The sequence below is a fragment of the Poecilia reticulata genome, linkage group LG8 (assembly GCF_000633615.1).
Source record: "Poecilia reticulata strain Guanapo linkage group LG8, Guppy_female_1.0+MT, whole genome shotgun sequence".
In the NCBI taxonomy this organism is placed as follows: domain Eukaryota; kingdom Metazoa; phylum Chordata; class Actinopteri; order Cyprinodontiformes; family Poeciliidae; genus Poecilia; species Poecilia reticulata.
In genome coordinates, this window is record NC_024338.1 from 8,800,046 (window position 1) to 8,826,880 (window position 26,835).

The window sequence follows — 26,835 nt, forward strand, 5'->3', positions numbered from 1 at the left end:
TATATATATATATATATGTGTGTGTGTGTGTGTGTGTGTGTGTGTGTACTTGCTTAAAATTCTTTTTGAGCAAGGTTAAATCTGGCCGAGTGTCGTAATTATCGATTTTTTTTTCTTCAAAAAAGGCATCCAGAGAATTGAAAGTTTAGTTGTTTTCAACCTTCATTGTCTTTTTGCATACTTTTGCTTATCTTTTCAATAATTCTCAGCACTGAAATACTCCAGCAAAGCTCTTCCTCGTTCTGTTTATGCCACTTGGATGACAATAAACTGATTTGATTTGCATCTGTCACTAAGATTATCTAATAAAAAATAAAAAAAATTAAAACTGCTTATCAGCCCATGGGAACACACACGTCTGCAGAAATCATTGCCTATAAAGTCATTTCATTTGAGCTTGTGAAGTGTAATTTCACCATGTTGCTTAGGGTGTAAAGTACAAAAGCTGGGGTTTATCACTCAATACGCATACAATAAAAGTGCAAGATAAACTCAATGACATCATGGTTTATATCCAATCAAATGTTTGGGGGGGTTTTTTTGTGCTTGTTTTTTTTCCATGTACATACAATGTAGTTAAACAGGTTAGCTACATGATCAGACATTAAAACAAACCAGTTAGCTCCTAAAAGCTGCTGAATTATACATTCCTTTAGCTTGACTATCAGGACTATTTTCCTTGTGCTAACGGAAGGCTGCAGGCCACTGTTTGGGTTCATTGTGTCCTATCACCTGGAGAAGCGGGGATGTGATTTGATTCGGCGGTCAGACTATTGGATTTTCCCCAGTCGTGCTGGGTGTATTAACCCACTGGGAACAAAGTGGGAGGAGACAAAACATTAATTGATTCAGTCAGGAAGGGTTTTTTTCACGAAGATGAGAAATTATTCACATTAGAARGATTTCCTCTTGTGCCAATCACGACCCCTCAAAACCTTCATTGCTACAATACACCTACAAGTAAAACTTTAAAATATCGGCTTGGCAACAACCGGCTCTACCTTGCAAAAGTATTCATAGTCAATCAGTGTGGGGAGAAGTCTTGTCTGCTGCCTTCTAGTGGCTACTCCACAAACTGTCTGAAAGGTTTACTCGGCACTAATCCGTCTCAAAGTAAACATTTTCCTCATATGAGGCATATTTAACGTCGACTGGAACTGTCCTTAACTTCATCAGCTTTCTAGCTAAAGAACTGGATCTCACAGTATGATGCGGCCATTTCCGTGCTTCTCTGTGGTGTTCCAGAAGGTTTGGTTACGCCTTTAAAAGAAAACTGCTTTAGTCTAGAAAGTCTCCTACTCCCATAAGTCTAAACTTTTTAGAGAATGCGTCAGATTGTTGTCAGCTGTAGAAAACGGTTCCATCGGTGTTGGGAACCTCCCATCAAGCCTTTCCCATACAAACTTTCCATCGTTCTTGGAGAAATTTCCAGCTTTCACGCTTGTTTTCACGTGCTTTGATACTTATATAACAAGATCAAATTGTTTTGTATCCTTTCCCTGACTAATACCTTTGGACAATAAGATCTTTTCCACCTTTAATCTCTCTGTAGGCTGTGGCTGCGCAAAAGTCAGGAAAATCTCCCCAGGACAGCCAGAATCTAATTCCTGATTAATGAAATCTAGTAAAATAAGAGTGAAATGAAAACATTTACCTAACAAAAACGACGCATCCTCTCTGAGAGATTCAAAGTATGAGTGTAGAGCGCCTGCCTGCCCTCAGGGATAAATTATTTGCCAAGCCACATCTCATGAGATGTGCACCAACATCAATGCATATTTGTTATAAAAAAAAAAAATAAAACATAACCACACTGTCATGTTTTCAAATGCCTAAAGAAAGCAGCTGACACCGTGTGACTCACCAACCCCTCTCCCAATGTACACACACACACAGACACATACACACACACACGTAGAGACACGGCATACCTGCCAACCATCAGACAGTGTTTTCATGACGGACCACTTGTGAGGAGAAGAGGGGGGGGGAAGCTTTCTGCTGGAGGACAAGCAGCTGGAGTCAGATAGGCATGCAACCGCACGCAAAGCATGCAGATGACAAGACTGCTGAGAAAATCTTCGTTTCCCCCCCAAACTCTGACCACAGCATGTTGTCACTTGTGGTTTCAGCCTTATATGTTCTATAGCTTATTAGCTGCTTATAGATGATTTGCTAAAAAAAGGAAAGAAAAAAAAAAACCCCGGAGAAATCCTCACGCCTGCCTGGTTAAAATGTGTGAAAAGCTTTAAATGCATGTTTGAAGTACAGTAGTAAACACTAGTAAGCACTGTTGCTGCTACTCCTGATAACCCCCCCTTTTTTAAACAACTAGTTCGCCTTTTATAAAGCTCATCTGAACTTAAAAGCGCCAAATTTCTCTTTGCCACTCCTCAAAAGTCACACGGACGAGAGAGCTTAAAGCTCAAGTAAGTTAGGCACGTGTTGGCCTCTGTAAGAAAGAAAATGGCTGCAAAAACTGCACACAGAAGCCTGTGCATAACTAGAATTAGAGCAATAATTCAAAGCACCTGGGACAAACAAGGACATGAGAAGGATGGTCCAAAACAAAAGAAATCAATTAAAAAACCAAAAAGGAAGGTGATACAAGAGGGAAGATACTCTCCAAAAATGTTATGATGTAACCTCTTTGGATAAAACCCTGAGTGCTATACTTTCATGCCAGATGGTTGCCAGTAAAATACATTAATGTATTTACAAATGAATAAAATGCTCCCAAATAAAATGTTGAGATTGTTTCCTACATTTTGCCATGATCACTGCCACAAAAGACAAATTTATTTTGACCTTTCCCAGCGAAGCCAATAAATTAGTCACCGTCTGCAGGCCTCCAGCACCGCCGCGCATGCAATCATATACCACGATTAACCCTCGAGCTGAAAAGGTATTTATAAGAAGCTGACGCAAATTTTGCCATGCAGCTTTCTCTGTCATGAAAAACACATTCTTGGTTAGTGCGTGTGTTTGTGGGATGCGTGTGTGTGCGTGTGTGTGTGTGTGGGTGGGTAGGTGGCGGGGAGGTGCTGTTGATGATGCGGGTTCAACAGAGCTCGCAGTGCACAGGATGTGCTTTTTTTTTTTTGCTTTTTTTTTTTTTTTTTTTGGTGTTGCTCCTGACTCATGCAGCATGAGAACCCATGGCCTTGCGTCTTGTTCTTTTTTTTGTTCTTTTTCCTGAGAAAAGCCATCAAGACTCAACACAAGCAGAAAGGAGCAGTGATGCAACAGAAGCATCCTGCTGGGTAACAGTTCAGCTGGGGTGTGTCAGAGCCATAAAACCCCGCAAGAGGCTTTTTTTGTGGCTGTGCTGCAGCCGACCCCGGCATTCGTTCCGGGACAGGAGGAGACTCCTTGGAAAGACTTGGCTTAAACCGGGATCTGTGGGAAAACAAAACAGACACACGGTCAGCTGACCGTGTTTTTGCCACTCCGTCAAAAATAAGACAGGGACTTGTAAAGGTATTTAAAGGCCTTGAACGATACCTCAAAGCTCAATGAACATCACTGGGGTTTTCTATGATGTAAATGTAAGTAAAGTCAAGTTTACATAACAAACATTGCATTTTGTCAAATACCGTCATCGAGCAAAATACACATCAAATATGTGGATCAATGTTCCAGTTGTTATGGAAAAAAAGGCAGCTCTAAATAGGCCTTGATTTAACCCTCCTGTTGTCCTCGGGTCAAAATGACCGAGATTTGTATGTGTTTTCCCTATACACAGAAAATGAGGACAACAGGAAGTCAGTGTTTCGACCGTTTTGCAGGTTTCAGGGGCGCTGTGTTCTTGATTAGTGGAGCATAGAAGCTGGATGCTGCTTTCTGGTGCTTTCAAATATTTGAAGGTTTACATGATCAGGAAAAACTTAAAACTGGAGTTTTTATGGCCGTCTTTAAGAGCTTTCACCACTGTTTCACCAAGTCTAGAGTTGTGGCGATTTGCTCAATGAATGGTAACCATCTTCACAGATTCTCCCATCTGAGCTGTGGATCTCCTCCAGAGTCATCGTTAGCCTCTTATCCCCTTCTCCGACTAAAGTTCTTCTTTTGTGTCGGTTTAGGTGGAGAGCCACGACTTGGTAGGTTTGCAGTTGCCACAAACTCTCGTTTTCCAGATGTGAATAGGAAGATTTGTGTGTTCAAAGCATAAATATTGTTTTATTACCCAACCCTGCTTTAAACTTCTCCACAACTTTACTGCTGAGTTGCGCGCTATGTGCATTGGTCTTGATGACTAATGTTCCTCAACGTCCCCCGGAGGGATCCCAACGTAACACGTGAAATGTGAAAATGTTCTCGGGATGTGAATTCTTTTGCGACTTGGTGTAGTGGAAGTCATTCTCTCTTGGAGTGAGTGTCACCCTCTGCTGGATGTGGACTAGAAAACGAGATCTGCGGCATTTTAAGTGTGATTTATTACTCTCCTTTGGCCTCCTTATGTCAGCCCCTCTATCTGCCTTTCACCCACTTTTCCTGTGAGGCAGATAGAATGGATCAACAGCCCCACCTGTCGGGGAAACGACAGAACTACACGCCGTGATTGTCAGGAAATAGAGGAATGCAGGAGCTCGCTGATTATTTTTGCAGCTTTTTAGTCTGGAGTGAGATTAAAGGATCCAACATGGCCGCTTTAATAGAGGAGCACAGTCAGACCTCTTTGGTGTCATTTCGTGCGTCCTTCTTGTACACCTGCACTGTTCGCACAACAGACAAGAGGGGAAAAAATAGAGCAAAGCTAGGCTAATTTACATGAAAACGGCCCCCCACCCCCAGCAGGCGGGGCAGCAGTCGGTGTTTTGCTGGCGCTGCAGTAAAAGGATATCAGAGGGAAGCAGCCTCAGCAGAAACAGTGGAGCTGCGGTGGGACGGAGGAGGGGATACATCTTAGATATTAGCCATCCTGTGTATAGCGGTGCAAATTTAAATAACGTCCGTGTCCAACGCTCATCCAACTGGGACAAACGGAACAGAGGAAGCGCATGATTTGATGTCATGCCTGGAACAGGATATTTATGCACGGAAGTGTGAGCAACCACTTCCTTCAGCATCCATCTTTCATCTCTGCGGTTTAAAGTGGAGATGTTTTAGTTGTGTAAATGGGAACAGCACGTTCGCATTTGTAACATTTTACTTAACTTTAGTTCGCGCACAACTAAAGTAGATGGCAGCAAAAAATAAGTTTGCTGCCATCTAGTGTCCAAACTGGCACATTTCAGCTAGGTTGGGAGGATTTGTAGGGGCGGTCTAAACTGATGAAACTGGGATTGATCACAAGTTTAGACAAGGATTTAGTGCAGATATTGATTGCTTGGTTCAAGTTAGCTTTTTGCATTCTTTAGATTTAGTGACACTGAAGAGCAAATTGGCAATAAAACCTGAAAAATTGTTTCAGTAGGACCTCACTTTACAAGAGCCACTCAACTTTAAATTAAACTCTTCATATAATGGAAATACTTTGCTACATTTCAGTTGCTTCACTAGATATTTTGCACAATAGTGCAGCTTAAGAAATTTACCTCAAGATTGATAAAAGCATTTCTGTGGAGAAATTTATTTAGGAATAATACAGAGTACAACAACTTCACATTATGGCAGATATGCAAGTCAATTTGACCAACTTAACACTAAAGTATAAAAAGGTGAAATCAGAACTACAGACCCAAAAGAAGACAGTCAGACATTATGTTGGAACACATGTGCACTTTATTGGGATTGTTTAGTCAGTGTACAGGTTGGCCCCACCGGTCTGGCACCCCATGTTACCGTCACTTTGAGACCCCTTACCCCACCACCCCAGGGATGAAACCTCCAATGGGGAAGAAGGTCACAATTGGGTTTTGCATAACAAAAAAAATTAAACAGGACCAAAATCATTTTAAGGCTGAAAAGTACAAAAACCCAGACATAAATTTACATACAAGCGATACTACCAACCATGTTTAAGTATGCGCCAACCACTGGGCAGCCTTCACAGAGGCAAATACGTGTCTGAACAATGCAGTTAACATTTGGAATCATGTGTCTGAACAACGCATTTAAACATTTGGAATGACAAAATGTACATTTTTTTAAGCCCCCCAGAGACAACTGCAGAACCTTAGGGGTTTCCTTCAAACCTAGCCAAAAAACCTAAACATTACCGTCTCCTTCATCGTTCCAGTTTTTTTTAAATCCTGAGTCAAGCGCCAAAAATAACTGAAGCCATGCCAATGAGTTGTCGTCTAGGCTCTGCGCCTGAGTGTGTATGAGAAATGTGGTTGTTCTGCACAGAGCTGAAGTTGTTGGGTGTTTGGGGAACGGGGAGGAGGAACAGTCTGTTTAGAAGCATTTGCGGTGGACGATGGAGGGGCCAGACTCATCGTACTCCTGCTTGCTGATCCACATCTGCTGGAAGGTGGACAGGGAGGCCAGGATGGAGCCTCCGATCCAGACAGAGTATTTACGCTCTGGTGGGGCGATGATCTGCAGGAACACAAGGTAGCAGGTATTAAGACCCCATATTCCAACTGCATTGTGGCAGAACTCAGTCAATCTGTGGAAACAACTCACCTTGATCTTCATGGTGGATGGGGCCAGGGCTGTGATCTCCTTCTGCATCCTGTCAGCGATGCCAGGGTACATGGTGGTACCTCCAGACAGCACGGTGTTGGCGTACAGGTCCTTACGGATGTCGACGTCGCACTTCATGATGCTGTTGTAGGTGGTCTCGTGGATTCCGCAGGACTCCATACCTGTGAGCAGAGTTACCCGTTAGCAAGTGGTGTACAACACATTTGCTCTTCCATCAAAAGATGGTTTAAAGTTGGCAAACATACCAAGGAAGGAAGGCTGGAAGAGGGCCTCTGGGCAACGGAACCTCTCATTGCCGATGGTGATGACCTGTCCGTCAGGGAGCTCGTAGCTCTTCTCCAGGGATGAAGAGGAGGCAGCGGTACCCATCTCCTGCTCGAAGTCCAGGGCGACGTAGCACAGTTTCTCCTTGATGTCACGCACGATTTCCCTCTCAGCTGTGGTGGTGAAGGAGTAGCCACGCTCTGTCAGGATCTTCATGAGGTAGTCTGTGAGGTCACGACCGGCCAAGTCCAGACGCAGGATGGCATGGGGCAGGGCGTAGCCCTCGTAGATGGGCACTGTGTGGGTCACACCATCACCGGAGTCCATGACGATACCAGTGGTACGACCAGAAGCGTACAGGGACAGCACGGCCTGGATGGCAACGTACATGGCGGGGGTGTTGAAGGTCTCAAACATGATCTGCAAGGACAGAAAGAAACCCATTAGCACACTCGCATGACCTCTCAGGACTTTGTGGACACTGCACTCATTACATGCAATAGCGTGAGCTTCAGACTGAAGTTAGTAGAAAAAGTGCAGAAACTACATTCCTTCACACTATGTGCATATCAGACTTAAAGTACTGAGCCACCAGCTCTGCTAAATCTTAATCACAAGTGCAAATAAAAGCACACAGGAGACCTGCTGATGATAGATCATCATATAGGAGAGAGATCCTAGAGGAGGAGGAAGGAGGAAGTGAGAATGGAGAAGGAACCTGAAGAGGGTATTAGGCAATTTTAAGTTCAACTGAATGAAAGCAACCATGTACCTGGGTCATCTTCTCCCTGTTGGCTTTGGGGTTCAGAGGGGCCTCTGTGAGCAGGACGGGGTGCTCCTCAGGGGCAACTCTCAGCTCGTTGTAGAAGGTGTGATGCCAGATCTTCTCCATGTCATCCCAGTTGGTCACAATACCGTGCTCGATGGGGTACTTCAGGGTCAGGATACCTCTCTTGCTCTGGGCTTCATCACCTACATAGCTGTCCTTCTGGCCCATACCAACCATCACGCCCTGAAAACAGCAATTTGAAATTTAGATTAAATTGTACACTTTATATGCTACAATTGCTTAAACTTGTCATCTTTAGTCATAACTAAAACTTTCATCTTTATATAGTGTGTTCATCACTAACCTGATGCCTTGGGCGACCAACGATGGATGGGAAGACAGCACGAGGGGCGTCGTCTCCGGCGAATCCGGCTTTGCACATACCGGATCCGTTGTCAACAACCAGTGCGGCGATTTCATCTTCCATGGCTGAACTGTAAAGGCGCAGCAAACAAACCCCGTCAACTCAGCCACTCAAAACCAGTTGGTCTGCAGTCACAAGTCTCACTTCCTGTTCCTGACTGCAGTGCGCCAAGGCGACCACTAGGTGGAGCTCCCAACCCACATTCCGACCAGTCAGACAAAAGGAAGTGCTGCTGCATTCTGTTGTTACCATATAAGGACATGGTTCGGTTTTGAGCCGCTTTGCGGCTACCGGCAGTGTGGCACGCGGCCAGAATACGGCAAGAAAAAAAAAAAAAAAAAAGTCCACATTACGAGACCCGGCTCAGTGAGACCACTCCCTCCGGTTCACTAAAGTTACACTTCAATCCGCTCCCCCTCCCATTGTGGCTCAATACCCCCCACCCCGGTCAGAAATATTTGCTTCAATATCACTGCGTCATAGTTCGGACCGACTATTCAGAAAGGCCGTCTGGCTCAGCCATGTGCAAGTAAAAAACCCCAAAAAAACCGCAAGGGTATTTTATGATAACTGGAAAAAAAACAAAAAAAAAAAAACTGTTGCATAATAAACTTCTGACTTCATTTGCCACAAGGGCACGGCTAACGCACCATTTCCTGAAAGCCACACCTTTACTAGCTCAGAGTGATTAGTCATTCGCCATTTCCTTCCCTTCATCTTTAACTGTCAAAGCAACAATTTTAACGGTTTAAGTCACCGCTTAACCGATTTCTTACATTTGAATTTGGACCAGAGGTGTTAACTTGAATTTTACTTCAAGAATTGACTGAAAGTTGTAAAATGATATTAAAATTCGTCCAAGTTATTTAATGCAACCGAGAAGCGGCCGTTAATGATTGAAGTCTGAAGGGCGTGTTAGCATGATGTGGCTAAGCTCTTATGCTAAAGTAGGTCACACCCCGCTAGATCAGGCGCACAAAGGGAGCAGCCCTGATCCAGACAAGCCCAGATCAGAAGTGTTAAACCACCACAGAAATACATTTTATGCTACCATTAACTACATCACATGTTAACCACTCACAAAGTCCACAAGTAGTAATACCATCTCATGAGTCATTAGAAGCCATAAGCCGGTTACAATTAAAGCATCCACGAAGCACTAATTTTACTCTTTTTCAAGCCATAAAAGCCTCCATATCCGAAATTCAGCAACAAAGGCAGTCAAAAGTGGTTTATATATTGCGAGTTGTACAATTGCAGACAGTTGAGAGACTAGACAAAGAACCTCGTGGTCAGTACCACATATTGCCAAAAAAATTAAACAAATCCCACTCAATTAGACAAAATTATCCGCAATGTTTACAATTTAAAGCCTTCTAAAATTAGAATGATGTAAAATTTAATTTCTGCCGGCTYACCTTTGGGTGTGGGGGGGCTTTTCGCTTTAAGGGAACCGGTTTCAGGCAAATGATATCCCGCACAAGCTGTGTGTGTGACGGCGCCGAGAGTGAATCCGTTAGCTGTGGGAGCTCTTTATTTATACCACACCAGCTGTCCGGCTCTAGCCATAAAAGGTAAACTTTCGGAATGGCGCTCCTGATTGGTCGAGCGTCATGCATTGAGGCACGTCGCGTGCGCGCGTTTGCCTGTGCGCGGAGGGCTGCGCTCGCGATTTGAGAGGAGAGGGAKGCGATAGTAGCAAAGGATTGGAGAAAATAAAAGGGAAGGGATTGCTGTGGTGAGGCCTAGAAGGTCTAATCCCGTATTGTAATGTTCTATACACATTTATATGCATGTGTAGAGCTAGATATAAGTCAAACAAATGATTCACGCACCTGTTCTTAGCAGTCAGACAAGTATTTCAGTGACAATTAATGGAGCAAAGCATGAAAGGGCTCCTCCCCATGAAGGCAGCACAGGCCTAAGACTTGCATCTAAAACCATGTCTCACTCCCACTTCTCTTCAAGTAATGAATTTGCTTTATTTAATAATCTCATATCTAATTTTAACTGGATTTAATGCTGATGCTGCTGTTTAATTTATGTGCTCCCAAACCATACAATATTAGGTCAAACACACAGGTCACACTGCAGACACAGGGGTAAGATGGACTGAATGGGGAATGACCACTCTGTCTTTGGTGACACCCTTTAAATTTGGAAATCAATCATTTCAAGAGAGTATTGATAAGTTCACATTAAGGATCCCTTTGCTGTGCGAATGCCACCGCCCTTTCAGTGACTGGAATGCAATAAATTGATAAAGGCGTGCCATCAAAGAGGAGAAACAGCTTCAGTGCACTTGTGATAATGTATCTCTAACATGTAACAACTTGATCACTGGCATGTAGGAGAGAGCACAGCTCATCAACGCTGACAGGTTTTAGTTTCATCATTTAGAACTTTTGTATTTTTCGTGAGCGTTTTCATCGCATAATGTTTGACGATTTTCAAACCTTTAAACAAAACAGTGTGTCAAATGACCCGAGTGGCCATTTAAAGAGTCTGCACTGAGGCATGTAGCAGCTCCTCTTCCTCCTGCACCACTTCCCCTTCCTCTTTTCGCTGTAATAATCACTCTAGCTTTTTGGCTCTGAGCTTCTCTTCCTGGATCTCATTCATACAGTTTAGTTGACTTTAAATGGACATCAACCTTTATCTCTTCATTTCCACACTATTTTAGCTCTGTGTGACAAAAACTGCTAACTTTCCTCCAGAACTGCACGCTAGATCACCGTCAGTCGTCGCTTTTACGACTTAAAAGGCGTTTTCAGACAACCTATTATGCTCGTGCATACTTACATGCTCTTTTGACACAACAAAACAGTTATGATGCGTTAGAGTTTGTACTCAGGAGGGTTTTTTTTTTTATGCAGCAAAATGATGACTGTTTTGGCGATCAAAGGTCTGCAGGTCCCACTTACTGATTTACAGGGCTGTGGTAATGCTGTGTTTCTGTGATGGGGAGGAGGCGGGATAGGTGGGTCCCGTTTACAAGGTGAACAGATTGGGGAATAAAGCTGAGAGCAGTGCCCGATGCTACGGGCACATAAACTGGGATTGGCTGGGAACTATTTCATCCTGCCTCTGGATCTTCACACGCGCATACGTCCGCACGTCTGAACGTATGGAGGAGTCATCCGATCATTTCAAAACATGTCATGACAAAGCCCATTCATGCAGACGCAGAGTTGGTTTCTGTCGTCAGAAATCTTAGGTAGGCAGGGCTCTAAGGTGTGTTTACGTGTGGACTGATTTATGGTTGTAAGTGTGAGGTCTCTGGTTAAGTACTGTGTTGTCAACACTCTTCACTGGGAATCTGTGCTTGCCAAGTGCTTGGAATACTGTCCTGGAAAGACATCCACTCATGTATCACAACAACGTATGTGTGTGTGTGTGTGTGTGTGTGTGTGTGTGTGTGTGTGTGTGTGTGTGTGTGTGTGTGTGTGTGTGTGTGTGTGTGTGTGTGTGTGTGTGTGTGTGTGTGTGTGTGTGTGTGTGTTTGTGCTTTCACCCTGGCTGCCAGCTAAATGCAGGCTCGCTGAACCTGGACCTCACTGCCAAGGTTCTTTCTGCATCTAAAATAAGCTTTTATAAGGATTTTTCATCCAGCCAGGAGCTCATATACAGTCACTTGAGGTGTTGTGTATAATCACATTTGCTGTGATTCCAGGCTGTCTAAATAGACCATTTGTAAAGTTGTGTGATTCACGAGCGAGACSGCCAAGTGGAGGCTAAGTTTGTTGCTTACAGCTGGTGAGTGGTGGGGAAAATGACTGTGAATTACAGTAATAACAAACAGAGTTCATCAGAAATAAGCTCGATGAGGAACTTCACATATGGCTACATTTGTTTCTGGTAGGATTTCTAAAATGCTTTATTGATTTATTTATTTTTCTAATTCCCACAGCATGATGCTGCACCATGTTTAACCGTAAAGATGTTTTCAACTGGAAACACTTGAAATAAATTCACCTTTTATCTGTGGAGCATGATCTCGCATTTAAAAAATGTGGGAAAATGAAACCTTTCCAACATTTCAGACAATAAACTAAGGTTTATTGTCTGAGTTTTTGAGTGAAATTGTGAAAAAAATGTTTTAAAAAACGAATAATTTTTTCTCAAGCCAATGCACTTTTCAATGTAACTTGATTTTTGTGAAAGTGATTCCTGTGACAGTACTTCCTTTTTCTGTGATATCAATACGACTTCTATAATCTGACACTTTGTTTGCCTCTCTCCAAAAAAGAGAACATACCATTTGAGCACAGGGCTGATGTGTTTGATTTTCATAAGTTAAAAACAAAGCCACACAAAACTTCCCTCAAACCCTCTCTTATCTACTGTCAGGGTAAATGATTCTGATGTTTAAAACCACCAGATCAGTGACAAACAAGGCTGAATGTAGTATATTTATAAGGTTAGTACGTATTTAAGGTGTTTCACGCATGTCTAACCCAGAGATTGTTTGAGTTTGTGTCGCTTCTGCACGGTAAACTCCATGATGGGACTTTAGAGCATCACATCCTTGTTTGTGGGGCCTTCGCATTTCAAGGCAACGCTGCAAAACCAACCAATGTTGGTAAAACATTTGTTGCAGTGCACACGGCCCTAATATATCAAGATTTTACTTCATGTAAAACGTCAGTATACTCTGTGGCTAATTGCTAGCATTTTTTTTTTAATTGCTTGTTCTTGAACTTTAGTTTTGGCAGCGTGTTTTATAACTTGGGACAAATTGCCAGGACATACGTGGAGGCAAACGTGGTCTTCATTATAGCTTCAACGTTCAGGATTTATTCACTTTTTAATCACTTTTAATTCAAAGCTAGTCTGAGACATTCCTGATGAGAAGCRTACAAGCTAGCTGCTAACAGCTTCCTTATAGATAAAAGCTCTTTAATCATCTTTTCATCTCAACTTATTATTTATTTAAAAAGTTCAAATTAAACCATATTTGAACCACAATTCACATCGTAGTTCAAATTAATAATGTTTATTGAAAAACATAAAGGTTGTCTTTATTGACTGGGATAGCTCAGTAGGCTAGCTAATGTGAACAACATCTTATATTTGGAAGAACTCACAGTACAGACACATATTGGGAGAGCTTTGAGTCAGACCATGATATTGAGCCACAAACTTGGAGAAGTGCCAGTTGAGTATGCTAATAGGGCAGCTAATGCTGCTTTTAAAAGAATATCTGTGATTTCAGCAATTTGTCACCTCGTAACCTAAAGCTTTGTGGTTTCGTTTCATACCGAGTTATTTAGGTATGAAAAGGAACTGTTAGAATATTTTGTGCCCACCATGCCTCAGTTTGCATCTGCTTTTAGGTTCATTTCTACCTGCTTTGACAGAGTTAAATCATTGTTTTATAACGTTCTCTTAATCTACTGTAAGGAAATGCAGTTACATGCAGACTCTAGTAAATAACATCTTCCGTAAGGAGGTCAATTAGAGGTCATGATCTCTCATAGGCTGCTCTATAAGTCGATCAGCACCAAGGAATGTGATTCAAAGTCTTCAAAACATGATTAAATGAAACAACATATAAGATTTGTGGGCGTTCAAGACGACGTATCGCCATGGAAGTACCAAGAAAAACATGCAATTTTTTTCCGAGCTGAAAATCTGACTCCCAGCGAATTTATTTTTGAGTGCACCTCTTGAGAACTTTGAACCAACAACTTTTCAAGTCAAAGAGACCGCAACAAAAAGCTCGGTATATTTGTAATGTGGTCAAGTTTGTAACGCCAGCCAACTTTATTTATGTTATTGAAATAAAACAGCATGTGATCTCTGCTTTACTCTAGCCGACTGAAGTCGCCCAGAGCAATTAGACTGGGTGATCTCACTATGTAAGAGTTGTGGCAAGTGGGTTTAAAGACTTTTTTTTGGTGCAGACAGCAACCCAGATCAATGGTAACAATGAAAGGGTATTGCAGTGGTTTACACACACTCTTACAAATTGATCCTCTGCAAGCTCATGACTGTGTGTGTGATTTTACCAGAGACCTGAAGCAGCTGTGACATCAACCACTCAGGTTTTTTTTTTTTTTTTTTTTTGTTGTTCTTTCTCTCATTATTAGTAAACCAACCAGTGGGCTGATGGTTATATAGTTCAGAAGAAACTGCCTGCTCTACAGACTTCCCACCATGGCTTCCTGCTCCTCAAACAGGCATAGATGGCGTAAATGTTCTTTATTTTATTTCTAGTCCTAATGAGGTCATCCTCCAACAAATGACTCAAACTACAGCCTGATTTCGACTCTGTTTGTTTGTGGTGTTTGCATCTTCTTTTCCGTCACATGTAACCTGGCAAATTCATTCGCAGCACTTAAACTTCCTTTTTTTTCTATTCAAATGTTAAAGTATTTAATTTGACAAACCAACACAAAGTAGTTTTAATCATTTATAAGAATAGCATCCATATATGAACATCTAGCATGGGGTTCTGAAGTGTACTGAGCCAAAGAGGGTAGAATACAGATGCATGCCACACTTTTCAGGATTTAATTTACAATAGAGCAAATAAACAAAACACCAAAAAAACTTTATTTTTTGAGTTCCTTTTTACAGTCCCAATAAAACCCAATATTAAATTGAAGGGGTGTGAAAGCTTTGGCAAGGGACAGCATCATCTGGCTGACTGGTTGCTATTTTTCAAAGAGGGGACATTGAGTTACTTGGGGGATGGTCCGGGGCGTGAAACCATGAAAAAGAGACCTGCTTGAAATGGAATTGGGGGTGGGGGAACGTGGACTTGACTAGGCTACTATTTCTTTTTCACACATGCAGACACACTCTTTGCAACATCTCCCACTTCCAGTCAGTCTCCCTGGTACTGGAGCCGCAGCTTAATGCAGAGACCCATTAGCAGCAATTAGCCCTGAGAGAGGGTGATGGCTGAWGCCAGGAGACGGCTGGGAAGCAGCGTAAGACGGAGAGATGAGAGCTAAAATCCATAAAGTGGTGCGTTGTGGAAGTAAAAGAGGAGAAAAGAGGCAGATAACAAGAAATGTTTAATGCCCTCGTCTTTTGTTACCCACTGCCGAACACGGGGCGTGTGCGCTCTGCGTGAAACGTCTGGACACAGCTGCATTATGATGCATGCCAGATGCTCAATTAGATCAGTTGCATCGGTAAAAGAGGCTCGAGGAACTCTTTGTTTTGGAACAGTTTTGGGTTTAATGGGAGACGGTGGGGTTGACCGGCATGTTGGGACCGTCTCTTTTCTTTCTCATTGTGGCTGCAGGGCTTTTCTTTCCCCCGTCTTTCTCCTCTCCTTGCGCCTCCTGATGAAAAGTGACCGGCCGAGCGGTTGTTTGCCATCTGTGACCGCTCATAGTTTCAGAGGGGGGAAGCCCTTCCCCGCGTTCACCCCCTCCTCCTCTGCGACACTGCCAATAGATTGTCCGTCTGCTGCGTCATTGATCCGCAGGTCACCGTGGTGACGGCCTGACTCCAAGGCACGGGCTAGTTACCAGCTGTGTTTTAATATATGTGTGTGTGTGTGTGTGTGTGTGTGTGTGTGTGTGTGTGTGTGTGTGTTGTGCCTGCCAGCTGGCCAGTTTGTTTGCCTGGACTGGATTAGCTTCCCATTTACAGCCCAATTTAATTCCCAGCACCCCTCACCCACCTCTCTCTTCCTCTCTCTCTTGGCAAGTAGACAGATTCACCCAAACAAACAGTTTTCTGACCACACCCTAATCTATAAAAGTACTTTATTGAAACCTTAACTACATGGGTTGGTTATTAGTGATGAAGTATATGAAGGTTTTAAAAAGTTACAGTTTCAAAACCATTAAAATATTCTCTCATATTGCATTGTAATTCCCTCAAACCTCATTGTCGTTTTTTTTGTATTTTTTCGCGGCGTTTCGTCTCTTTGGAGCAACAAAGAACAAGAGGTTGAGATTGAAGGAGATTTCACTGCTAATGTTAATTGAAGAAGCAATTTTTTTTTTTACTCTCACACATGAAAGTTAAGTTTTGAAAACCCCAAGCATTTTTCATTACTCCTGATCTGAGTTTTAAAGACCTTTTGACTGGATTCTGTATGCATAAAGTAACCAAAGCTGTCCATTCTACATTTGCCGCTGTGCACTGCCGATCGGCTGGCTGGGAAAAGTTTGTTGACATTGTGTAAAAACTATAGAAGCTAAGCCCACCGCTGGCTTTTGGAAAGTCGGGTTCACACTGAATAGTTGTTTGTCATCCATTGTGAGGATCAGGAGAGGCAAACCAATCACTGATTTAGCATTCTGACAACAACAAACGTCCACAAATGTCAACCAGTGTCAGGTCTTTCCTGGTAAAACTGTGATATCCAATGTAAGTTTCGCATAACTGAAGTGACTGGAGAGCTGGTTAGGACAGTACTTGACTAGTTTAAAGGCTTAAAGAACAGAGATATTTTTGTGTGTGTCAATCTGAGCTGACTAAATCGTATACCTCAGGGTTCCATCTTGGTGCCCCTCTTATTTAATATACATAAGAGGTTGTAAAAGGTCCCGTAACTATGCAGATGATGCGCATCTCTACGTCACAATGTAACCAGACGACTGTGAACCCATTCAAGAGTTAAGTTGCACAGAATGAATTGGGGCATGGATTTGTCATCTCTTACTTCACAAAATTGCAAAAACGCTGAAACACCAACTTGCTWTAAATCAAAGCTAAACCCATTTGTTTAGCGTTGCCTTTGATTAATGATAACTGGAGCATCATTAACTGTAGTCTGTAATTTTAATTATTTTTCCTGTATCGTACCACTGCAATGTATTGTCTCTTATTTGTTGTTTTACGTTTGTTTCATCTAAGACACCTTGAGTCGCCTTGAAGCTGAAACGTGCTAAACATAAAGACTTGCCTTGCCTAATGCCAAGCTGCTGCAGTGCAACATGTTTAAGTCCCAGGCTTTAGACATCGCTATTTTAAAAAGTGCAGCACGCATCTTTAAGCCAGTCGACCACAGAACGCCTACCTGAGCAGGTAGCGTGACTAAACCAGCTAATCATCTTACAGAGTCCAATGTGACTCTGTGACAAAAATGACAAAAATGTATAATATCATGTGGAAAAAGCATGTTTACCTGAGTTTATTCTACATTCTGCTTAGTCCAGGAACGAGGCTGATAGCTGTTTCTTCTGACATGCTAGGCTAACTATGATTAGCAAAACAAGCTAGCAGCAATATTCTTTTGCATTTTCATTACTTGTTGTGACATTTCTTGTTGTGACAAAAAAAAAATTAACTGAAACAGGTATTGGGTGTGTAAAGAATGAATGTGTTTTTTTTTCTTTTCTTTTACTCCAGGTCAAATATAACATGTAACTTTCAAGGGAGCCATATTTGATTATGAAATCAGGGTTGGTTGGTTGGAAACYTCCGACTCTCCACTTGGATTTCGGGCTTCCATTAACCTTTCTGTGAATTCTCTCAAATTCAAACTAGCAAATTTCAGCTTTTGAGCAGAGATGAMAGGCACAAGTAGACTACGTCGTTAAACTGATCGCGCAGTGTCAATCGATAGCATTTGTTATTCTTGTTTTTACAACATAAAAATTAACAAGCTGTAAAAAAATCCAAGACCTGTTTAAATAAATGTTTTAGGACGTCTGTGAAAACGGTGCTGATTRGAAAGCTTAGTGTCTGTAGAGCTGAAACATGTTGTTGTCAAAGTTTGAGAACCAGAGTGTTAGATTTATATACTGACACATTTGCAGTGTRACTAATAAAGCTGGCCGGTGAGATTTGGATCATATAAAATATTTGTGAGGTTAATTGTCTTCTGTTTCCCTGTCCACATAAATGTTCATCTCCAGCAGGGCAGTTTAGACCACCACCAGCGTTTTATTGTGAGGAACTGGGCCCATTTTAGTTAGCTCACTGGTTTCCTGCTTCCTTTTTTGACATTTTTGTCACTGCTTTGTTTTCTTTAGATGGACGTGCAAAAGAAATTTTTTTTTTCTTTCTCTCTCTTTTGCTCTGCATTGCAAGTCCTGTCGTAGACCCCCTGCCCTTTCAACAATCATATGATCATCGGGGCTAAATCTGATTAAAAGCTTGAAGTGTGCCGCCCAGTTCACAGTCATTTGATCAGCCACACGCAGCAACGCCTGAGGCTGGAAAGCCTGCCGTAAAATGTTGCGTTTATTCCCCCATTCGCCGCTGTTGCTCCCTAACACACAYAGATACGCTCGGCCCTCTGTCTCCTTTGCTGCTTCTCTTCCTCTTCTGGTGCACCCACCTCACTTCCTCACGCTGTCCCTGCCTGCCATTGGCCCACAGCCGAGGCTGAGGTGCCTTTTAAGGGCACCTCAGATGTTTGACTCAGGTGCCGTTCAAACCCGGCACTGATGACAAAGCAGTCTATCAAACCTCACGGCAGCACATATTTGTATAAGGATGTGCTGGCTGGTAGAGTTAGGCCTGTTTTGTGATGACGTCCATGCAAAAGTCAGGCATGCATGTGTGATCAGTCAGTTTTGAATGTAAAGTAAAGGGATCTTTGCAGAAGACCTGAAAGCTGGCTACACACACACACACACACACACACACACACACACACACACACACACACACACACACACACACACACACACACACACTCTTTATACCCCCCATACATATGCTGGTGGACCCAGGGAGGCTCATCCATTCTCAGCCATCTGCCTCTGACCAACGGGAGGGACTTGTAAGCTGCCCGCCTTCTGATTGGCGCGTTTGGAGATTGGTGCCCTCTGACTGGCCGCGGTCCTTCCCCAGCTTCCTGGTCTTCCTTATCGTGTTGCTGCCCCTCAACTAAAGCACGCCAAGACAGGTCAGCCACCTACACGTCATGGGTAGTTGTCTGTGGTTAAAAATGCCTTACATAACTTTCTGTTTCTCCATTCTCTGCATAGCTCTTTGTCAGCGCCTTCTGTTTTCGTCTGCGCTATTTCGGACCATTTACATAGTCAAACGTCTGTACAAATACTTCCTTATTCCTCCGTATGTCAACCAGTCAAGCCTACAAATCTGATTGGGCTGGAATATATWATTTATMATAATATTATTGTTAWTATTATTATGTATGCAGCAGTGCTTGATTTTTGTTTGCAGTTCCCACCCGTCTCTCYCCCGGTTGTTTGAATGAGCTGCCTGCTCGGCTCTGATTGGCCACCCGCAGCTGCCATATATGGACATAGGCCAGCAGTAGAGGCAGGAAGTGGGGCAAAGGAGGAAGTGGAGAGCCTCCTGTCAAAGAGAAGCATGTGTAGCCTGCCGAGGAATCACAAGAACAAGCATGCCACACCTTGTTTCTCGGTCCATCTCCCAGCTTTTCTTTTCGAGTGTACAACACRCCACCCCGTTGGTTATCTCACCTCTCTCCTGGTTYGCTCTTGATAACGGTCATTATCTGCCCCGCTATCTYCGTCTCCTGACTTAGCATCTTGACACACTCGTGTCACAAATGCAGTCCCTTTGGGAGCTTAAAACTGGAAATCTCTTAATCGCTCACGCCAGCAATCTTTCAGCTTAGTTCAGCATGCGAGTGGCGCTTTTTACACCCGAGGGTTTGACAAAGTCCAGGCCRGAGTTATTCAGCTGCGGGACGCAGCGCGGCCTGCCCATGTGCCGATTCACACCTGCCAGAGGAACACGTTGTTCACCTGATAACTCTGTAAAAAGAAATGTGGTTATGCAACTCCATTAAATTGTATCTTTGAACATCAGGTCGAATTAGAGTTATTTTGGTTTGATAAGCAGTCATAAACTGTGACCCCTGACCCCCAACTCAAATAAAAAACCGGAAACACAAACAAGGCGACGTGCGGAAGGGCCCCACGTGGGCCCCACAGGGTTTGGCTCATAATGGGCTTTCTACTGTGGAAACCTTTTGAATCAATCAATCAATCAATGACGTTGATCTGTACAGCACATATCAGAAACATGGCAATTCACATCATGAAAACATAAAGACAAAACATAAACACATCATACAGTCAACAGTTATGAAAACGGATATTACATCGTTAAAATCATCAATACACGTCAAATGTCTTTGGTCAATGTTCTGTCCGCCCTGTTGGATCTCAAATGGGTGGAAAGTGGTTTAAATCTGGGCAGCTCTCTAGATTCAAAATGGCTGTCTGTTTTTTTCCCGCCAGAGTTGATCTGCCTTAAACCTGTGTTGATGGTAAACATGGGTCCATCCTATTTGGGATTCTTTTTCCAGCCTGTTTCCCACCTATGTGGGCCCAGGTGGGCTACGCTCTGGCTAAACTGCCCCTAGTTTACATTGACCTTCCTGTATGGGGCCCATTTGGACCAACTATACCCAACCTATTTTGGCAAAWCTAGGTAGGTACACTGAGTAGGTCACAGTTGGGTCTGAAATGGGTGCTAAAAAATTGGTTAAATCTAGGATTCAACCCTTGTAGGATTCAAATTGGTCCTATTTTKATTACATAATTACATCAATGCATCATTTTGATATGATGTAATCTGCTGACAGTTGTATTTGGAACTCATTTTGCATCCCGTTTCCCACCTACGATGGTGTATGCCTTGCCTTAATGTGTCAACTATGTAAACTTACCATAGTTGTCCAGATTGGTATCCAGTGTAGCTGTAGGTATTAAATAAATGGGTTGAATTTGTGCAGACCATTTTATGGGTCCCACTTCTTATCCATTTAGCTTTCCAACTGCATATTCAGCTACCATAGTGAGGTCACGAGGGCGTGTATGGAGTATTTGTCATACCAAATACAAATACAACTGATACCAAACTGTTGTATGTGAAATTGAACCAAATGGACCAAACAGATGGGAAGCCACTGAAATATCACCAACCGGACATGTTAACAGATACAAACTGCACTGCTAATTATCGCCGAGAGCTTTTACAGGATTAGAAAAGGTTCAAATCTACACAATGTAGCAGTTGTTGTGAAATTCAGGAGAAATGACAAGCGACAGTTTTGATTTCGCAACTCCTTCGACTCTTTTGTCTGTCAAGGCTTGTTCGTGCTGGGAGGAGTGTGCAGTAGAGTTACAGTCAGGTTATGCATTCTGCATGTGTGTGTGCGCTCGTGTGTGTGTGTGTGTGTGTGTGTGTGTGTGTGTGTGTTGACCTGGTGGGGTGTGTATTGTTGAGGCCACACCTTCTTGTCAACACTGACATCCATAAAAGGAGATCTTTAAGTTTGTCACATGACAATAATCTGAGGAATGCAAGACTGGTCACATGGGATGCCATCTCAAGAAATCAGTTTCACCCTGAGGACAGGCGAAATTGTTTGTGTGTGTGTGTGTGTGTGTGTGTGTGCGTGTGTGTGTGTGTGTAATTGTGCAATTGTGGTTTCATTATGAATTTCTCAATTATTAGTTGCAGTTATCTTTCTTTTAGAGTAAATAGCAAGACTATGYCTTTATGTATCTGTATGTGTTTGCGTGTGTTTTTATCTTATGTGCGTGAGTGTGTGTGCGCATGTGGATTTCACTTCTCTTTCAGATATGCTTCAGTAACTGGAAACTGCAAAAGGAGGAGTTTGTTCCAATTTCCTTCTCTGTCAGAAGAAGAACAATTTGTGTGTGCGTGTGTGTGTGGGGGTGTGCGTGTCAGCAGTTCATTGTGTGCTTGCCAATAGAGTGGTTTTATACTTGACAGTTTAAAGTTTCTGAAGGACCTCATAATAAAAAACCCGTACTTCCTTCCTTTTTTTTTTTCTTTTTAGCACATCCTGTCCTGTTGACAGAAAAAAAAAACCAGCTTTCAGTCCATTTTTGTGCACATATGAATGTAGAATTGAAAATCAGCACTCCCTGAAGCTGCAGCCTCCCTGCGGGCTGCTCTCTACTGCCCCCTATAGCACAAAGCAACTCATGTAAACCACACGGTTGCCTTACGCTTCGCTGAAAGGGACTTCCTTTTTTTCCCCCCCTTTATCTGGCACCATATAAGGTTAACAGTTGACAGGTAGACACATTCTGCACGGGCTGAGCCAATGGTGCTGCCGAGGCTGAGTGAAGCATCATGTCTCCTTATATGATTTGACAGCGAAGCGAGGCTGTTTGTCAGCGTGAGGACAGGAAGTTTTGGGCAACAGGCTGGTGAGGATGTTCAGCTGTCATCAGCATACAGTTTGATTTTCCAAAATGGTCCAATCGGCCGCAGAAAGTTCCAGTTTTCCCCAAGTTAAGAATGTAATAATAATAATAATAATAATAATCAGGATGCGATTTAGCTAGTTTTGTGACTCGTAGGTTTTTGAACGAATGTTTCAGCTTTACTGTCAGCTGTTTTGTTGTCGGTGAGGGTTTCTCAGTCTGGCTGATTCAGCGGATTTCAGCCATGGAAGGCAGGAAACTAATAAACACGCTCTAAATTTGGCGTCTGCCGCTTCTGCCACTCGACTTTCTCCGCTGGTGACCTCCGAGCTTCACCACCACTGACTCAGACCTCTGCAGAGCATTCCTCACGACCCGCTGCCCCGCAGCATGTTGGCTCAGCAAGAAAAACCTTCCACCGACTTCTTTGTTTTGGAAGTGGCCTCCCACTTCCAAAACAAAGGCATTTGTATCGTTGACGTTCTCCATGTTGGCATGTTTCTCCAGTCACAGGGCTGCTGCAACCCTTCACTCTTTGCTTTCCTTCCTTTATTCGTCCTGCATCCTTTTCGCTTGGACAAAGCTGTCGCCCGGCCACCCCACTGTTTACCCCAGCAGAGTACACACACACACACATGCACACGCACACACACTTGGTGTCAGAGAGTCAAACAGGTGAGGTGACAGACGGAGATGAATCTGAAAGCTAAAATGGTCTCGGAGAGGCTATTTGTGTCTGTGCATGCTTGAGCGACCCGCTGTGTGTGTGTGTGTGTGTGTGTGTTCTGCAGCTGAAGGGGTTCCCATAGCGGTGGGTAAAATATAGGTCATGTTGTGAAAACACACACGGCGTCTGCTTGAATTCGATTAGATTTTCGACACGAAGCCGTTTGAGACGGAAGGTAACGCGCTTCATTTGGTTTTTACACTTTTCAGATTGTTATCTGAAAAGTGTGGTGTGCATTTGTGTTCAGCCCTTCCAAGTCAATACTTAGTGAAACTGCTTTTTATTGCGCAGGTCTTTAGTGGCATGCCTTCCAGCTGCTTCTAGATGCTCAAATGTGTGGCTTGCTTTTCTTTGCGGATAACTCTCACTCAGCCTCAATGCACAGAGAACCAGGGCCGGGTCTAGAGGGGGCGTGGGCTCCTGAGCTGGAGCTACTTTTGGTGCCCTATCCGATGCCTGTGTACATTAGCGGTAATGAATCGGCGCAAGCTAAGTTTAAAGCGTCTCGTAACCAGACATTGTTCCCAAAGAAAATACACGTAAACGTACAAGTATAGTTTATTTTCATGAGTTTGTTTATATCCTATCAGCTTTATAAGAGGAATTAAAAATGTTTGTAAATACGCATTCATCTACACTACAAAAAGTATTTTATTTATTATTATGGTAACACTTTATTTGAAGGGGTGTGCATAAGACTGACATGACACTGTCATGAACATGACATAACATCTGCCATGAACATAAAGAAGTCTTTATGAATGTTTATGACAGTTGTCATGAAGTGTCATTCGGTAAATAATGACACTTAATGCAAAGTTGCTCTAAAAGTTGCATTGAAAGTCCATTAAAAGTGCCAACGTTGCATTAAATTATCATTTACAAAATCAGATGGTATCTGCCGCACGCCAGAAAGTATCTGATACTTGTTTTTCTTTTAATATGTTTTGTGCACCAGAAAGTTTATTTTTTTTCGTTCAGGGGTTCCGTATTTGGACCGCCCCCCCCAAAAAAAACCAAACAAAAACAATCGCAGCCCTGGGCTATTGCCCACGTCAGCCCTTTCTACAGTCTGGCCCAGCAGAAAACCGTTAAACTAAAGTTTCAGATGTGGGTCAGGACTCTCGCGTGAATCTGGTCGAGCTTCATCCCCTGCTGATGACGCTCCGCCCCTCAACGACTCAAGTTTGAAAACAGGCCATTCAACGTAAGCATAAACGCGTTAACTGGTCGCAAGTAGTCAAACTAAGGTCATCCAAGTAAACTTGTGAAGTATATTGAGTTGCCATGTCAGCATAAATAAAGTAAGTTTGACAAATTTAATTCGGTTACATGTGACAAATTTAAAACAAACAAAAATATTAATCTGTTGTCTTTTTTTTAGTGAGGACTGCGTTCCTCACTGAAGCTCTGACCGACATCTCCGTCCCCTGCTAAATTAAAGAATCCCCACAGCATGATGCTGCCACCGCCATGCGCCTGTGTCCGAAGCGATGCAGAGAAAGTTTTATTAGGAGCTGCTGCATGAGCAGCTCTTCTCTTCTTTGCTACACCACTTTTTTTTCTGCAGATATGAAAATGTCTCAGCCGTGGCAGCATGTTGTTCAGATAACGGCCTCAGTGGGCAGCAGCAGCAGCGTAGAGAGATTACATGCAGATGACTTGCGGCGCTGCCATTGGSTGCAGCCGGCAGGTAATTCGCATACTGGTTGCCCTTTTAAGGCAACCGCTGTAAAAGTCCTTGTCGTCTTTTCATCATCGTGTAATTCTTATTCCTGTTTTTTTTTTACCCCCCCTTCTTTTTTTTTTTCCTCAGTCGCTTCCAGTTTCACACGCTCTCCCGCTTTTGTGTAGCAAAGTGCCTGCGGGACAAAAGGCGAGGGGAGGATAAAGCGCAAGAAGTGAGAGGAGATTTACAGGAGGAGCAACGCCTTCCTTGGCTCATCTGATTGTAAGCTGATAACCTGGAACGCAGTGCTGAGCTGTTACATAAGAGAGACAGGCGACACCCTCAGAGACCGTGCGTGTGTGTGTGTGTGTGCGTGTGTGTGTGTGTGTGAAAGTGTGTAAGAAGCCCACTTTCTCCCTCTCATTGCATTGTCAACCTTGTTTGAGGCACAGATAACACTGTTAGTCACACTGACATATTTTCAGTCAAAAGAGACTGGCTGCAGCTGTGGTTCATTTCTCCATGTGTGTATATATATATATGTGTGTGTGTGGGTGTGTTGCTTTTCATGTGAAAGACTCACACTCTGGCTTGAGGGAAATGCAACCAGTTTTTATCCCGTGATCCCATCCTGGCTGTAATTTATGAACTCTCAGCTCATTTCCCAATATCTCACCATGTGAGAGACAGTGAGCCGTTTGAAAAAAAGAAAAAAAAAACTCTGGGAAAGTTGCTGCATCTTTTATGTTTTTTTGCGTATTTGCTGTCTATAGTCATGCAGGGCAAAGATATGTGTATGAACTCACCGTGTCATTAATGATCCATTTAGATACGTTTGTTGTAAATGTCAGCTTCTATGAAGTCGGAGACAAGAACAGAACAAAAAAAAAAGAATCAAACATTAAAGTGGTTTGTTCAGCTTGTTTATATCTTAACTACGTAAAAAAATCTGGATATGTCAGCCATACGGTTATAAAATGTAATTTTTTTTCTACCAAATCAGGAGAAAGTTGGATGGAAAGAGAAAATGCAACTAAAAAACAGTTGAAATCAAATTCGGATTCATGAATATTTTCATATTTTGTCTCAAAGCCACATGGTTCTGTGTATTTTACTTGGATCTGATATGACGGATCAGCACAAATTAGCACACAGTTGCAAATTGGAAGGATAAATATCTACAACGTGTGGCGTACATTTGTATCCAGCCTCCTTCCCTCTGACACCCTGAAACCAAAATCTAGTCCTCTTAAAAGAAACCCGTAAATAGTCCTGGGGGTGGAGCTGAAACTTTTAGCGTTGGCTGGCGAAAGGTGAGAAACGTTTTCAACATTTGTGTGAAAGCTATTTTGTATTTTCTATATTTAGCCTTATCAGGAACAGAAAGCTGGCCTTTTTTTTTTTTTATCATCACATTCAAAAAGGTTTTTTCCAGTTAACCCATTGGCGTGTCACATGTTCAGTAACCTTTAAACAAAGATTCTCAACGCAGAACCTCAAGAATAGCGTTGTTATTACGAGTGTCACTTTGACACGCTTCCCTTCGGCCTGCAGAGCAGACAGAGGAGCGTGTGTTTACGAAACAAACTGGTGACTACAATATTTTGTCTGTATTTGCATTTCTTAATGTCTTAGTCTGCTGGGATGAAATCAGTGTTCCCAGTGGTGAATCCCTGTGAATGTGGCAGCTCAGGTCGTGTGTTTAAGGTTTCAAGATGGCCATCTGTGCCAGATGTTAATGCCGCCTCTGCTGGGTGTGTAGCGAGTGTCTGAGGTGGACGTGTGTGTCTGTGAGCAGATGGTTTGTGTTCATCACATACATACACGCGCACACACACACACACACACACGCATACACACACACACACACGCGCGCACACACACACACACACACACGCATACACACACACACACACACACACACACACACACGGTTTCTCCCATTATCCCAGTACCCCCAGTCATCAATTATTCACACCAGGACACTGACACCCAGGAAATATGAAAGTAATAAATAATTCAAATTTAAAAAAGTAAAACACAGTATATGTTTATAAAATAAAAATGATGTATTTATAGTAAAAACATATAGTTTTTGCTTTAATACAGTGAAAGTGGGGGGGAAATTAAATATTAATTTGTTTTGCAGTTTTATAAGTGTACTGTTTTAGCTCACAAAGGTTAAGAGTGTCGACTTTCATTGCGCCATTCATTCATGAAAAATCTATGCTGTTGATGAATTTCGAGCTGGTCAAGGCTGAAACACCCACATCAAAAATATTCCTTTTT

At 42.8% G+C, this 26,835-nt stretch overlaps 1 protein-coding gene and 1 long non-coding RNA gene across 3 annotated transcripts; one reads left to right on the top strand and one right to left on the bottom strand.

Annotated features, from left to right (window-relative positions):
* Window positions 1-5,708: 5,708 nt before the first annotated feature.
* actb2 (actin, beta 2) lies at window positions 5,709-9,557 on the bottom strand. The gene is given in 6 exon segments (NM_001297475.1): window positions 5,709-6,483; window positions 6,571-6,752; window positions 6,837-7,275; window positions 7,628-7,867; window positions 7,989-8,118; window positions 9,467-9,557. Coding segments are annotated over 5 exon segments (1,128 nt in total). The 5' UTR covers window positions 8,112-8,118; window positions 9,467-9,557; the 3' UTR covers window positions 5,709-6,339.
* A 9,261-nt stretch (window positions 9,558-18,818) lies between these two features.
* LOC103468477 (uncharacterized) lies at window positions 18,819-26,605 on the top strand. 2 transcript variants are annotated; one of them, XR_001776857.1, is made up of 3 exons: window positions 18,819-18,876; window positions 24,448-24,570; window positions 24,694-26,605. It is a non-coding gene; the product is annotated as an uncharacterized LOC103468477 (long non-coding RNA). The 2 variants fall into 2 exon arrangements; XR_534224.2 differs by lacking the exon at window positions 18,819-18,876 and having other exon boundaries at window positions 23,726-24,570.
* Window positions 26,606-26,835: the final 230 nt, after the last annotated feature.